Source organism: Silurus aristotelis (assembly GCF_946808225.1).
Source record: "Silurus aristotelis genome assembly, chromosome: 16".
NCBI lineage: Eukaryota > Metazoa > Chordata > Actinopteri > Siluriformes > Siluridae > Silurus > Silurus aristotelis.
Window position 1 is genome coordinate 10,298,336 of NC_139589.1, and position 17,013 is coordinate 10,315,348.

General features: G+C 37.2%; 2 protein-coding genes across 2 annotated transcripts in view; one reads left to right on the forward strand and one right to left on the reverse strand.

The window, feature by feature from the left end:
- LOC310739200 (sialidase-3-like) overlaps positions 1 to 17,013 on the reverse strand; it is a 161,078-nt gene that overhangs the window by 51,628 nt on the left and 92,437 nt on the right. The gene's annotated exons all lie outside the window — the stretch shown is intronic.
- chrdl2 (chordin-like 2) lies at positions 146 to 14,919 on the forward strand. The gene is made up of 11 exons (XM_083564284.1): positions 146 to 351; positions 555 to 658; positions 906 to 999; positions 2,365 to 2,510; positions 3,389 to 3,482; positions 4,186 to 4,241; positions 4,489 to 4,657; positions 5,525 to 5,713; positions 5,838 to 6,014; positions 6,988 to 7,080; positions 9,388 to 14,919. The coding sequence occupies exons 1-11, from the start codon at positions 183 to 185 to the stop codon at positions 9,519 to 9,521; spliced, it is 1,425 nt and encodes a 474-aa protein (XP_083420410.1). The 5' UTR covers positions 146 to 182; the 3' UTR covers positions 9,522 to 14,919.

Consider the following 17,013-nt stretch of genomic DNA (forward strand, 5'->3'; position numbering starts at 1 on the left):
ACTGAGGTCAACTTTTAGGTGTTATTCGAATAGGCCTCAAATTAAATGGTAAAAAAACAAAACAATTGTATACACTATAGCTTGTTCTTTATGTTGTGTAAAACAACATGTTCTCCTGTAGGAGGCGCTTTTCTATAAAGTCGGTGAGCATTAGTAGACTGCAGTAGTCTGTCCGGTAGTCGATGCTGTCGCAGTTACCAAGTACAGAAGAGGAAAAAGTGAAGTATATCTGTTCACTGGAAGTATCTGACATTAGGAAGAGAAGAATGCCATCCCTGAAGCATGTGTTTATTTTAGCTGCTATGCGCTGGATGGTGTGGTGTGAGACAGAAGCAGCACATAGCCGAAAAAGTAAGTATTTACTTAGATTGGGATTATTTTGGGATATATTTATAAAGCTCTTTTTAATCACTTGTTCATCAAACAATGCACACTTATTAAATTATAATGGTCATTATTATAGATGTTGACAGGTAGGTTGTAATCCTCATGAATGAATCCTCAGTGCTAATGATAATGTAATTGTAATGTTGTTTTCTGTGTCATCTGTGTAGTGTTTTGCACGTTTAAAGAGAAAACCTACAGCCCCGGAGAGAGCTGGCATCCTTATCTAGAGCCGTTTGGGTTCATGTTCTGCATGCGCTGTGCCTGCACTGAAGTATGTTCTGTACTCACTGATACTTAAGAGAGAGAGAGAGAGAGAGAGAGAGAGAGAGAGAGAGGAGAGAGAGAGTGTATATATGTATATATATATATATATATATATATATATATATATATATATATATATATATATATATATATATATATATATATATATATATATGTGTGTGTGTGTGTGTGTGTGTTGGATTTGTGTACATTTCCTTTCTGTATGACTTACATGCAAATCTGACCCTTCCAAGTCTGGCCATGTGAAATGTAACCCGGTCAAATGCCCAACACTGCGTTGTGACAATCCTGTAACTGACTCGCAGCAGTGCTGCCCACGATGTGCAGGTACACACACACACACACACACACACACACACACACACACACACACACACAGACAGACAAACATAGATAGATAGATAGATAGATAGATAGATAGATAGATAGATAGATAGACAGACAGACAGACAGACAGACAGACAGACAGACAGACAGACAGACAGACAGACAGACAGACAGACAGATAGATAGATAGATAGATAGATAGATAGATAGATAGATAGATAGATAGACTATATCAGTGTGTGAAACAAACATTAGAAAAAATTTTTAATTGAAGAGACCATGTTTAATCAGATTTCTATAAAAGTATTTGTCCCTTTGCCTGTCTGTCTGTTCCATCCATCTACTGGTTATCTATCGATAGACACACACACACACACACACACACACACACACACACACAGAGAGGGAGAGAGAGAGAGAGAGAGAGAGAGAGAGAGAGAGAGAGAGAGGATATGTTTATCTGTAAAGATGTGTAGAGAAATAGTGACTCCATGACTAACTATGAGCTGTACTGCTCATTTATAAATATCAATATTAATCAATATTAATCTATCCATTCTTCCATCAGTCTATCTATCCATCCAGGCATCTGTTCATCTACCAATATATCCATCCATTGATATGTCTTCAAATTAACTGTTTTAACAATTTTAGACAGAAATATAGAGACAGACAGACAGACAGACAGACAGACAGACAGACAGACAGACAGACAGACAGACAGACAGACAGACAGACAGACAAATATAAAATGAGAAATAACTTATAGAGTTGGATTTCTAATAATAGTTTAGATAATGATCGCTGATTATCATAAATATGAGGTAAATGTATGTATTTATGTATTTATGTATGTATATACATATGTATCTATCTATCTGCCTATCTATTTATCTATAGCTAGCTAGCTGAGGATGACTGCTTTTAGCTATGCTGCTTATATGAGTATTAAGGCTCTCCTCGTGTTGTGTGCTGCATAGACAGATTTTTATAGGAGTTGTTTGAATGCCTTTAATATTATTTATGTGACATAGTGACATTATGTGACGCCTTGTCTCAGCTGGCTCTCAAAATAATTTTATGGTTTGTTTCTTAGTACTGTAGTCACAAGTTACACTTATGTTATAATGTATGAAATGCTTTGAATTTGGTGTGTAAACACACTGGGTTCAAATGCTTTATACTCTGAAATGATTTTCAGGCAAAGGAAAACTTATCTGTATTAATCAGTAATCTAAATTTCTGCTTACATGAAGGATAACCTGTAGATGAAGGAATGGATGAATGAATGAATAGATGGATGGATGGATGGATGGATGGATGGTTTCCTATTAATATTCTATGTACTGTTGTATTCTACCACAGATGAGCAGAGGCCCCCTGCGGGTTTGAGGGCTCCTGTGAAAACCTGTCACTACAATGGCACTACATACCAAATAGGCGAGACATTCACTAATCACGATCTGTTCCCATCCCGACAGTCCAACCAGTGTGTTATGTGCACATGTTCAGTAAGTGGTTGCATGTTTTATGATGTTTTTTCCTACATTCCTTTTATTTTATGGTTTTATATTTAAAAGCAGACTGATTTTTTATGTTAAACATAAAAGTTGTGACCTATCTATAACACTGCCAGATACAATTAAGGTAAAAATTTGTCTAGTGGATACCTGTTGTTTGTGTGGAACAAAACATTTCATACTGTTATATGATAATGTTCAGTAATAGGGTGGTCCGAGGCAAAGGCGAAATTACTGTGACCACCCAGATGTAAAATATTTTTTCTATAACCCCACCTCCCAATGTGCACTTCTTACACTACAGCATTGATATTTCTTACTTTTAATGTCCTACAAAACTTGTTCCTTGTTATCATTTTTGTTATAATAGCTATACAGTATACAGCTATTCCCTGAGCTGCCTATTATTTTTTTCTCTCACTGTCATGTTAAGTAAATAAGACAAAATAATTAAACCACAAAAGTGCAAAATTGGCGGTACTGAAGTCTTTCTTGTGGGTGAAAACATACGATTGTTTCCCATTACTTTTTTTTATTTCATTTATGTTCAATGTTCACTACTATGTGCAACTAATGTTGTACTAGTACAAGTACACAAATTGTTACTATAGAAATCTTGAATTGTATGGATTAGGATGCGTGTTTCGAGCGCTTATTGATCTGTATATCTGAATTGTAGATTGTGAATGTAGATTTCAGCACTTCAGAGTTTTACTAGATGGAATTGAAAAATATTAAGGATTTATAGCAGTAAAGTCAGGAGGTACTGTGGTAAAAACGAGGACTAAATCAGTTTTCAGCTTAAAACTAAATCAGCTTTGGCATGTTTACATTGTCTTTTGTCTCTCTTTTCTTTTTTGGCCTCCAAGGGTGGAAATATTTTTTGTGCACTGAAAACCTGTCAGCCCATAACATGCTCTTCACCCATCTCTGTTCCTGATACATGCTGCTTCGTTTGCAAAGGTGATTCTTCTTAGGTTGTTTTTGTGTAGGAATTGTGTAGGTGGTGTGAGGCAAAGCAGAATGACTAGCATTGATGACTTATCCCTAAAAGCATGTGCCAAATTTTTTTATTTCGCTTATACTATTATTAATGTGCTAACAGTAATTCATTGTAACACATCTAATTTCATCCATTTATAGTTGTAACATAAGATGTACAACATTTACAGTTAGCTTCTATCCCTGCTTACATCTTAGTATGCATAAACAGTTGTTCTCTTATCAGCCTCTTTTTTTCGAACACACACACAGACACACACACACACACACACACACACACACACACACACACACACACACACACTGATAAAGTTTCTCTTTGCTAAATACAATCGAAATGTTTTTAGCCTTAAATTCCGAAAGAAATTGTAAAATATTAGAACAATTACATTGAATCACTGCCACTATTTTTAGAGTTGTTGCTGAAAAAAATTAATTAATTTTACCTTCTGACAGGTTAGCTTCAGGTATACACTATAAATGTGTATTCGACGATTTTTTGATATAGCTTATCAGTGGTAAAATATTTTTTATGTTTTGAAATGAATATGGATGTGTGATGTGTTTTATTTTTTGATTTCCTGTAAATTTGGCACATTAGCACGTGCAGTTTTCAAGCAGATTTAAGGAGGCAATGTGACTCTTGTTTCTCTGACATGATCAGAGGGTCCACCTGACAATTCATATGACGATGGAGGACAGCAACTGAACCGAGGAGTAGTATGTACTGTATATTCTTTTTCTTTACACATAGTGCATCATTACTTATACATAATAAATTAAATACAAGGACCTTCTAATGCACTAATGTTTAAATTAGTTCATTTTGACCCCACCCCACCCCCCAAAAAAAGAAAAAATTGTTTATATTAGCTGTCTTGTGATGGATAGATTAAGTTACAAAGTGGAACTTGGCATTAAGTTATTTACAAAGTCCCATCTCTTCTTTCATCTCCTCAAACCAAAGAGGCATTCTATGGATCAGTGCCCTGGAGAGCAGGTGAAGAACCGGGCCACACGTGTCACACCGGCCGCACTTAGAGGCTCACCAAGAGGGCTTAATCTACAAACACTGCACCTTAAAGGAGCGGCTGATACCACAGTGAAGATCCTCTTACAACGCAAACACCAGAGAGGTGAGCTCCACTAGATCTTTAGCTGAATTAGTCAGTAGGGTCTGGAAAATCTAGGATTGCAGAACACAGATGGTGTGTCTTTAAAGGTGGAATTGTGGATAAGATTTGTGGATATTAGTGGAAATGTGGATATGGGTCATCAGCCAGATAGCTAGCATTAGCAATCAGATGGCACAAAGCAGAAGAATCCTTGAGAGAAATTGGGCTCAAAAGAAAATGTATCTTTTTCAGGGTTACTTATTGTACACTATAGAATGATATATAATATAATATTATTTGGAAAAACAATATTCAGTATGAGCAGTGGTGGGCTATGCATTTGGTACCTAGGCCTTCAGTGGGGACTTACCCGACTTAATCCACCTCTTAATGCCACCATTACGTCGCAATTATAGAAACCATCAATACTACACAAAAACGCAATGTAAAAACGTGTGGCATTACAGACAGAGAGACATTTCGCATATGGAGGGTGAATACCATTTTACTAAAGCTTCAAACCTCCACACTACAACCGCAACTGTGCCACCTACATCATCTGGAGCAGTTCAAAACCAATATTTGTCTAATAACATGACAAAAACATAAAAATGTAAATAAAATACAACCTACTCACCAGAAATGCATACACATAATTTGCAGCGCTCCTCAGAGGCTGTAAGCCAGTGGTACTGCTCGTATTCACTGTTTTGGAAGCGGCAAACAAAACCTTTCCCAGGCTGAGACAGCTCACATCAAGTCAGCTAAGATTTCGTAGGGGTTTTTCAATGGCACTTATAAGTGAATATGCAATTTCGTTTTAAATCAGCGCATACTGCAGTCAAAATATTGTTGTAGCCAATAATTTCTCACAGTTGTTTGTCTAAGCTTGCATGTACAGTGGGAAGACTTACTCCCATGGTGACGTGTGGCACCCCGTGTTGGGGAAGGTTCTGGAGTGCATCCTGTGCACCTGCCGAGATGGCCTTCAGGAGTGCAGACGCCTCACCTGCCCCAGCCAGTACCCATGCAAACACCCCACAAAGATAGAAGGAAAATGCTGTAAGATTTGCCCAGGTAGCACAAGAATTTATATTTTGTCTGGCATTGTTTTATTGGTAAATTCTACAGTTTATGTACCTGGACTTTTTTATATATAATGTCATATATGTTCCTTTGTGCTTTTTATCTTATTTGACAGAGAGTACGACTGAAAACAATAGAATCGATTGTTATTTGGGACAGGACAATAACAGTCTCCTGGTGTATAAAGTCGAATCTTCATCTGCTGCTCATGAGGAAGACACGGTCCGGAAAATTGCCATTGAGAGACAGGGAGCCACAGAGATTGAGGTGCAAGTATGGAAAACAGTAGACGGTAAATAATGTGAACATCTTGTATTCCTACTAGCAAACTATAGCTTAATGTTGAAATGTTATAGGGTTGGCTGTATTGCAGAATTTGACGTTGTTTTAACAGAGATTAACAGCAGCATTCTAAGTAATGTACAGTAGATAGTTATATACTTGCAATATAATTTACATTTATCTGCTATTTTACAATCTTGTTTATTTAAAAATGGGAGTATGAGCCTAAGTGATGTAATTTAAAGCAGTTATGTAAAGAACATGTACAGAAACAAGGAAAGATTTTGGCTTTTCATTTTTTTGGATATTTATTTGGCTAGACGTACACAGTTTCTGTTTGGATCATTCTTGCTTCTTGTATCTGTACTGTATTCTGATACAATTCTGAAATTATCTCCATTCACTGAAATCTGATTGCTGTATGAAATGTTCATACTCAAAGGTGCTTAGTATATTCCTTGTTTTATTAACAAGATGATTAAATCAGCCACATTTTTCTTCCATTTTAGATATTGCTAACAATTGGAAAGGCACCAACTTTAATAGAGCACATGCGACTCCTACAACACCGACACAGGAGCTTTATTGTCGAATGTGTCCTGGATAGAATGGTGTATTTACTTTTATAACATGAACTTGCATTGCACTTTTATTTTTGTGTGGATAGTCTTCATTTGGATATAATCATGATAATAAATAAAGCCAGTGAAAGTTTAAACGTGGCCACATAAACATTGCAGTAATAATGCAATGCAATAAAACAGAAATAAATAAATACACCAAATGAATATTACATGGCTTATTATCTAAAGGGGCAAATTGTGTACAATTGCTTCTTTTACTAAATTCTAGTCTACAGTAAAAACTAGCTAAAAAAAGCTAATTTGGAATATGTATTTAATTTGGAATATGTATATATTATGTATATAAAATATATATATATTATTTTTTAATTATTATTATTTTTATTGTATTTTTTCTAGGGGTATTACATTTAATGGAAACTGGTGATGTTCAAAAAAAGGACCTTACAGAGTATCCAGAGAATTATATTCTGCTGACTACATTGGATGAGGGTGAGTTTTTGTACCGTTCTCCTTTATAAACTTATGTTAATTTATTATTAGGTAGATTCATGTGTGAACAAAATGTCATACTTTGAAATATAATACAGAAAGCATTAAAAGATAAGAGTCAATGTATATGGACTGGATATACAGTGAGGAAAATAAGTATTTGAACACCCTGCTATTTTGCAAGTTCTCCCACTTAGAAATCATGGAGGGGTCTGAAATTGTCATCGTAGGTGCATGTCCACTGTGAGAGACATAATCTAAAAAAAAAATCCAGAAATCACAAAATATGATATTTAAACTATTTATTTGTATGATACAGCTGCAAATAAGTATTTGAACACCTGTCTATCAGCTAGAATTCTGACCCTCAAAGACCTGTTAGTCTGCCTTTAAAATGTCCACCTCCACTACATTTATTATCCTAAATTAGATGCACCTGTTTAAGGTTGTTAGCTGCATAAAGACACCTGTCCACCCCATACAATCAGTAAGAATCCAACTACTAACATGGCCAAGACCAAAGAGCTGTCCAAAGACACTAGAGACAAAATTGTACACCTCCACAAGGCTGGAAAGGGCTACGGGGAAATTGCCAAGCAGCTTGGTGAAAAAAGTTCCACTGTTGGAGCAATTAAAAAATGGAAAAAGCTAAACATGACTGTGAATCTCCCTCGGACTGGGGCTCGATGCAAGATCTTACCTCGTGGGGTCTCAATGATCCTAAGGAAGGTGAGAAATCAGCCCAGAACTACACGAGAGGAGCTGGTCAATGACCTGAAAAGAGCTGGGACCACCGTTTTCAAGGTTACTGTTGGTAATGCACTAAGATGTCATGGTTTGAAATCATGCATGGCACGGAAGGTTCCCCTGCTTAAACCAGCACATGTCCAGGCACGTCTTAATTTTGCCACTGACCATTTAGATGATCCAGAGGAGTCATGGGAGAAAGTCATGTGGTCAGATGAGACCAAAATAGAACTTTTGGGTCATAATTCCACTAAACGTGTTTGGAGGAAGAAGAATGATGAGTACCATCCCAAGAACACCATCCCTACTGTGAAGCATGGGGGTGGTAGCATCATGCTTTGGGGGTGTTTTTCTGCACATGGGACAGGGCGACTGCACTGTATTAAGGAGAGGATGACTGGGGCCATGTATTGCGAGATTTTGGGGAACAACCTCCTTCCCTCAGTTAGAGCATTGAAGATGGGTTGAGGCTGGGTCTTCCAACATGACAATGACCCGAAGCACACAGCCAGGATAACCAAGGAGTGGCTCTGTAAGAAGCATATCAAGGTTCTGGCTTGGCCTAGCCAGTCTCCAGACCTAAACCCAATAGAGAATCTTTGGAGGAAGCTCAAACTCCGTGTTTCTCAGTGACAGGCCAGAAACCTGACTGATCTAGAGAAGATCTGTGTGGAGGAGTGGGCCAAAATCCCTCCTGCAGTGAGTGCAAACCTGGTGAAAAACTACAGGAAACGTTTGACCTCTGTAATTGCAAACAAAGGCTACTGTACCAAATATTAACATTGACTTTCTCAGGTGTTCAAATACTTATTTGCAGCTGTATCATACAAATAAATAGTTAAAAAATCATACATTGTGATTTCTGGATTTTTTTTTTAGATCATGTCTCTCACAGTGGACATGCACCTACGATGACAATTTCAGACCCCTCCATGATTTCTATGTGGGAGAACTTGCAAAATAGCAGGGTGTTCAAATACTTATTTTCCTCACTGTATGTGTGCAAAAAGTGTAAAGTAGAACATTTGGGGTTTATTTGGGGCACCTGCAGGTCAGGGCAGTAACAGACACAGCAGTAAACACATGGAAATACTTTTTTTTGCTTAAAATGTGAAGACATAATGTGAATTCCTATTTACATTGCGTGTCCCTAAGCAAACTTGTCATAAAGCTCAGTCCATTTCTTTGTAGATTAGTTAATGTTAGACCAATTTATTTCTTGGTTCTGGTTGGTGAACATGTGTTGATTAATGATAGGTAGTGATTTTTCAGGCAAAAAAGAGATTTCTATTATGCCCTTGTACTAATCAGTTGTGCAACTTGCAAATCAATGGCAATAGATGCTCTATTTTTAGACCCTAGTAACATTCAGTGAAAAAGATGTTTATTTATAAATATAACTGTAAATGGATAAAATAAAAAATATGTAATCAATTGTAATCACAGGTAATTTAGGTAATTGGAATGAAACAGTTCAGATCATGCTGTTGTTAAAAAATAATCAAGTTGGTATCTGGTATTTTTGTTTTATAGTGTGTGTTATATTTTTTGTTCTCTCAGACACATGGAGAAAGTTTAAAGAGGAAAAAGACAAGGAGAAGGACTTCAGTAGAAACAGGACTTGTGAAGATGGCATTAAGGAGGTAGTGAAGTACTTAAACCCCGATCAGCTGGACATTCTTTGCACGTCCTAGTCCTCTGAGCGTCCTCTCTGCTCTGGAACAGTGTATCAGCTAAACGTCCAACACCTCTTTTATTTCCAGACACAAAGCAGAACACACACAATGTGTTTTAGTGGAAAAACCAGATACCGGCAGAAGAACTTTGCTGTCCCATGTGAGATGTAGCTTTTGTAGAGGCCTTTAACTGAAGTCAAAAGTGTGGTCTTGTCAAAATACAGAAGGGAAAGTAAACGCATACAGATGTGTTAGTTCTGAATCAAAGGGGAAGTATGGAGATATTACTTTGTATTAAGAAGAAACTTATGGATGTGATTCAAACAAAGCAATCACTGTCTTTGTACAGTAATTAAAGAGAAGTAAAAGTAGGAATGTAAGCAGAATGGCCCAGGATGCTTTTATAAAGTTGATGTAGGCCACATTTTAATCACTGTCATTAGTTATGCACCCATTAAATAATTTTAATACTAAAAAGAAATTGTAATATTTATTGTAATAAAAAAAAGAGTTTTCATTTTGACTGAAACAGAAGCATGGTCAATGGTGAATGGTCAATATGAACATTATGTCTGTATGCACAGAACCGTTTATACCATGGTAGAGAAATTAAAAAGTGAGAGCTGCTGACCAGAGGCAAGTGTTCTTACATAAACGGTTCTGGCTGGACAATGAACCATTTAGGATTTTTTTCAGATTTGTGTCTCTCCTCTGAAATTTTGGCCTGTGCTACATGTTATAGTTTGTTTTCTCAAGGGTTGTGGTAGTTTAACAGCATGAGTGCAACAAGAGAGCTCTGTTAATTTGATATAAATGCAGGTCAGAATTTTCCAAGAATACAGAACAGGCCTTGTTAAGACACATTGCTGTCTTATTTGAGGCAATGTGATCACCAAAAAATCTAGTATTTGTTAACATTTACTCGATGTGCAGACTTTTAGCCACCTGTTGGGGCACATCACAGTACAGTGCAATTTTTATGGCAAATTCCCAGATGATTGTTAGTTTAATGGAGATGTCATTCTGCAGCCAAGCTGTGGTTTGGTGCAGACATGGCCTGTCAGCTGCTTGTCGACAGCCTTGTTCGGGTCACCAGGTGGAAGATAATCCGTGCTTGTTCACAGTGAACTGGGCCTGGCCACGGACCCAGACTGGAGAAGTTCAAAGAGTAATATCCACTTTCCCTTTTCTCCGAACCCCAAAAGCCCACTTTCCCTCCCTTCCCAAACACAATGAGTCATTGTCCTGGACTCACACTTAGTGCCAGACAGCGCTGCTCATCTCTCACTGAAGGCCTGACAAAATATTTTGCAACAGAAGCCCCTCAGTTGAAGACCTTAATGGTCACACAATGAAGCTGTGAATTATTTTTGCTGGCTGTTGGATCTGGCACTCTGGCAATTTGTTTCTCTCCAGAGTGACTCAAACCCGACTCTCTACTCCAGGGGTGGCTGGTATAAATAGGCTAGCAGAGTTAAGCACCTTCAAGCCCACTCAAATTGTAAAAACAAGCAATAATATAAAAAAAGACATACATTTAAGGTTGTATCTTTTGCATGAATAGCAGAAACGTAACAAATATCTTAACCTGAATTCAGTTTGGACTTTTGTGGAATCGAGCACGACAGAACCATCAGCAGAGGTAAGATGGTGTGCCGTCATGAGGCTGCAGCTGATCTATTTTTAGTCCAGATTGTAGATTCATGCATCTTATAAGTCGGACATGTCAAGTGATTATACAGAGTGAAAAGTTCCCTACATTTCGATCTACATTTGTCAAGCTTCTCTGACACATCTGTAAAACATTAGCAGCAGCGATTGAGAATGAGCATGTGAAATACAGTCATGGTGTAATGAACGTGAACATGATTATTGTGTTTTTATTACTCTTTTTCACCCAAAATGCCTTGGAGGGAGATAGTAAAAAAAATTAGGAGCACACTAGACAAGCAGTGCAGACTACACATAGTGTATTATACAACAAATTGTTTTTTTTGTTACAACAAATCATTCTGTTTACCTTGTTTGGTATTCAGAGGAAACATGGCACAAAGCCACTAGCGCGTCAAGGACGTTTAAAAACATTCGAAATTACAAATGCAGCTGTCTAACTTGCCATCGATGAGAAATTGTAAAAGAATGCAGTGCTCAACCTTAATACTTAAAATTTTTAACCTAACAATAGATAATAGATTTTAGTCTATTTCACTCTTCTCAGTATGTATATTTGTGGCATTTTATTAAATTTATACATTGGTAAATCAAATAAATAAACAAACAAACAAACAAATAAATAAGAATAAAACATGTATATCATAATGCCTGAGAAATAATCTAATTAATTTGATAAGTTTGGAACGTTCTGCTGCATTTCCCACCGAATTCAACACTTGCTGCTGGAGCACAAGCTTGATTTTAAGCATTGCCATCTTTGGCAGCCGTATGGTCCTTTCATCGTTGGATGGAGGTTGGTTTTAAATTCCCTCTAAATAGCATTTGGCCAATTCCGCTATGCATGCTTAGTCTTGGCTCTGGCAATTTGAACAGCTGGGGGCAGTCAGTGGGTATAAATCAAGCAGAAGGGTCAGTTCTCTGTGTGACTGTTCCTGTTCAAGCTTACAACCAGTGTTACAGCCATGTTAAAGCCTTAAATTGACACGGTTTTTAGTTGCATCTTAACATCTGAGCGTGGGAAATGTTTTCTGTGTTTTTACTTAAATAGTCAAGTTTTTAAACACTTACAGAAATGGAATTGTTCAGTTAATTCGATTAAACATAGAGGCGAGTAAAAACTCGCTCCTCTGGGAGGAAATAAATGATCCGTTCAACAATATTTACAGTCCTGCAGCATGTAGGCTCAACATAGTCACTAAATCACCACACAAGCTGTTTATTGTGTCTTGATGCCATATAAATGAAAGATTTATTTTTTCCAGTGGTGACATTCAACAGCCGCGGACCTAAAAATACTGACACCTCTGTAGCTATAGCAATGTTAAAAAGAAAAAACCTAAAGGTAAAGCAATATATATAGAATATTCAACTGTTTATTTTTTGGTTAGGGTCACGCTGAAACCTTTCCCAGAGGTGGAAGTACACACTGTATCAGGTGCCAGCCATCAGAGAACACTATAAATAAACAAATTTATTCACAATTGGGGCAATTAAGTATAACTAATTCAACTGTTTTTGTGCGTAAGAAACTTATACAGACTGGACGTTAAGCTCAGGACAGCATCAGTACCCTAGTGCTGTAAGGGGGCGCAATGCTACCCAATGCCATATTAAGCCTTTAATATTTACACATAGTTTTTACATTTTCTCATGTATGTTTTTTTTCACAATTCATTTATTTTTATGTTTATTTGTGGGCAATGCAAATCATTCTTCTTCACAAATGATCCAAAGTGTTTACTGGGGTTCACATTAAATTTCAGGGCATAACACAAAAGAAATGCACACTTACATGATCATATGCATGTACAATCAGACATTTCATGCATTATCATGTAAAGAAATCATTTTGCATAAGGGTAATAACACAAAGAACCAGTGGCCGTCCATGCTGTACGATGCTGTGTAAGAAAACTGTGAAAATGTTAATAAGAATTCTCTGAGCCGCTGAACTCTGTGGTGCCTTACAGACATAGAGGAACTGAAGCATTGCAAATCAATTACATGGCCTTCTGACTCAAAGGGCACCAAACCGGGGCTATAAGGCAATTAACTCTGATGTGCTTGCTTTTATAGCTGATTAAGGTGTTCAGGGGACCCTTAAATAAATGCTATCAAAATACTTCCGAAATCTTTTTAAGAGTGCTGTTTGGGTTACTTTCTCTCAATCTGCTTCATTAAATCAGGCCCCGATCGTTTCAGCTGGTGATCAGGAAGTACAAACATTAGTGAGCTACATGTCAGGAACACTTCCTGTGATTTCCACTGTTAGAGGGTCACAGAAGAATTTTCAGATTTAATAAAAGGGAATATTTTGATTGAAACATAAATAAGTGCTATTAGTTGTATAGCAAATTAGTGGCATAATTGCACTTAAGAGTGAAAGTCATTTGTTTAGCCTCTGCCAGGAAAAAGCATGGAAAACCAACTCCTACATTTCCACATAACTGTCATATCAAAAGGATTATGATAAATAGGCATCTCACTCACACTGACACATTGATGAACGAGAACTGAAGTGTTTGAGGTGCAATCAAAACTTGCGTGCAAACTGGCGATATTCATAAACCATCAAAAAACTTCACTTCTTTATCCAAAACGGTAAAGTACCACTGGCCTTCTTACTGTATTTCGCAAAAAGGTTATTCCAGATGTGGAGATTTAGCACCCTCCCACGCACACCCCAAAAATAGCCCGTGACACTGCACTCCCTGAGTCCCAGAAGAAGTACCACATTTTAAAGCCATGTCATAAATATTCTCCAATTTGGACAAAGAAAATCTTCATCAAGCCATAAAGTCATAATCATTCCATAAAATCCATTGTCAGTCTTACATCAGTATAAATGTACTTTATATATTGAATAAGAGACAGATCTTTCAAATTGTTCATGACTAAATGAATAGTGTTACAGCATATAAATGTTTTAGTATACACTATTGATAATTTTTTGTTTGTTAGTACTGCTCTTTAATGAGTCTAGAGCAAGCCAGCTCAGTTTTATGAATATGAAGCATGGATTAACTGTTTTTGTGAATTTATTTAATAGCGATTTTTGTGTGTAGGTAGTAAAATTATACTGTAATTAATTTCAAAAGAAAAACAATAGAGGTTGGTTTATAGCTACTATAACAAACCTGATAACAAAGACCAATTGCTAATATTTTGTAGCATTCAATGTAGCTTAAATGGAAAAAAAACTATAACATGCTTTTTAAATCAGATTGTAGCATCAACAGATTGTACACCACTTAAAAATCTTTACTTTTCTTTTCCTTTTTAGTTTTTCTTTAACTATAAAAGGTTCGAGGAGCAAAACCTGTGAGGGAAGAAGCCATGGGGAAATAACTGTAAATACCCTATATGAAAGGATTATTACAAAATGTGAAAAGTAGATTTAATAGACAAAATCTAATCAAAATGACATTGTTGCAGAACAATACACTGCTGCACTAATACTCTTTCATATTTAATGGCTTTGCAGATAGCCTGAGGTTGGTTTGAATTTAATAATGTGGATTCACTTGATATACTTTTTTTTTTTAAATGGCTATTGATTTATTCCACCTGGGCTGAAAATGCATTCCACATCTGTGTAGACGGGAAAGTGGAAAAAAGCTGAGCTGCACTGAATGGAACAAAACAAAGTGAAGAGTTTATGTATATAATGTAGATGTACTGTATAAACAATGCAGTTATGCATTTTGGACAAATTTGATTAAACACTTGCATCAATTGTAAAGTTTATTGTTTACTTCATCTCTAAACCTACTAACCATTTCAAATGTGTATGTGTGTATATATATATATATATACAGTGAGGAAAATAAGTATTTGAACACCCTGCTATTTTGCAAGTTCTCCCACTTAGAAATCATGGAGTGGTCTGAAATTGTCATCGTAGGTGCATGTCCACTGTGAGAGACATAATCTAAAAAAAAAAATCCAGAAATCACAATGTATGATTTTTAAACTATTTATTTGTATGATACAGCTGCAAATAAGTATTTGAACACCTGAGAAAGTCAATGTTAATATTTGGTACAGTAGCATTTGTTTGAGGTCAAACGTTTCCTGTAGTTTTTCACCAGGTTTGCACACACTGCAGGAGGGATTTTGGCCCACTCCTCCACACAGATCTTCTCTAGATCAGTCAGATTTCTGGCCTGTCGCTGAGAAACCACGGAGTTTGAGCTCCCCCCAAAGATTCTCTATTGGGTTTCGGTCTGGAGACTGGCTAGGCCACGCCAGAACCTTGATATGCTTCTTACAGAGCCACTCCTTGGTTATCCTGGCTGTGTGCTTCGGGTCATTGTCACGTTGGAAGACCCAGCCTTGACCCATCTTCAATACTCTAACTGAGGGAAGGAGGTTGTTCCCCAAAATCTCGCAATACATGGCCCCGGTCATCCTCTCCTTAATACAGTGCAGTCGACCTGTCCCATGTGCAGAAAAACACCCCCAAAGCATGATGCTACCACCCCCATGCTTCACAGTAGGGATGGTGTTCTTAGGATGGTACTCATCATTCTTCTTCCTCCGAAAACACGTTTAGTGAAATTATGACCCAAAAGTTCTATTTTGGTCGCATCTGACCACATGACTTTCTCCCATGACTCCTCTGGATCATCCAAATGGTCATTGGCAAACTTAAGACGTGCCTGGACATATGCTGGTTTAAGCAGGGGAACCTTCCATGCCATGCATGATTTCAAACCATGACGTCTTAGTGTATTACCAACAGTAACCTTGGAAACGGTGGTCTCAGCTCTTTTCAGGTCATTGACCAGCTCCTACCGTGTAGTTCTGGGTTGATTTCTCACCTTCCTTAGGATCATTGAGACCCCACGAGGTGATATCTTGCATGGAGCCCCAGTCCGAGGCAGATTGACAGTCATGTTTAGCTTCTTCCATTTCCTAATGATTGCTCCAACAGTGGACCTTTTTTCACCAAGCTGCTTGGCAATTTCCCCGTAGCCCTTTCCAGCCTTGTGGAGGTGTACAATTTTGTCTCTAGTGTCTTTGGACAGCTCTTTGGTCTTGGCCATGTTAGTAGTTGGATTCTTACTGATTGTATGGGGTGTACAGGTGTCTTTATGCAGCTAACGACCTCAAACAGGTGCATCTAATTTAGGATAATAAATGTAGTGGAGGTGGACATTTTAAAGGCAGACTAACAGGTCTTTGAGGGTCAGAATTCTAGCTGATAGACAGGTGTTCAAATACTTATTTGCAGCTGTATCATACAAAGAAATAGTTTAAAAATCATATATTGTGATTTCTGGATTTTTTTTTTTAGATTATGTCTCTCACAGTGGACATGCACCTACGATGACAATTTCAGACCCCTCCATGATTTCTAAGTGGGGGAACTTGCAAAATAGAAGGGTGTTCAAATACTTATTTTCCTCACTGTATATATATATATATATATATATATATATATATATATATATATATATATATATATATATATATATATATATATATATATATAAAATTTTTCTTTTCCCCAGAATCAATATAATATCTGTACATGAAGGGATGCAATAAGGGACCCTTGTTTGCCACACAGTAAAGGTTATTTTTTAACAGGACTGTTTTCGATTGCTGTTTTAATCTCTTATTTCTAATCTCAGATCAGGGGACCTGAACCAGCTCGACTTCACCCTTTCTGAACACAAACCTGGAAACAGTTGCGGGCCCAACATGGCGATGCCAAATCACAAGAGCTTTGAAGTAGCCCAGCTTTTTTTTTTCGACGATAGCCATGCTATCGAGCAACAGATTTACTCTGAGACACAGAGACACCTCATGTTTTAAACAACAGTACAAC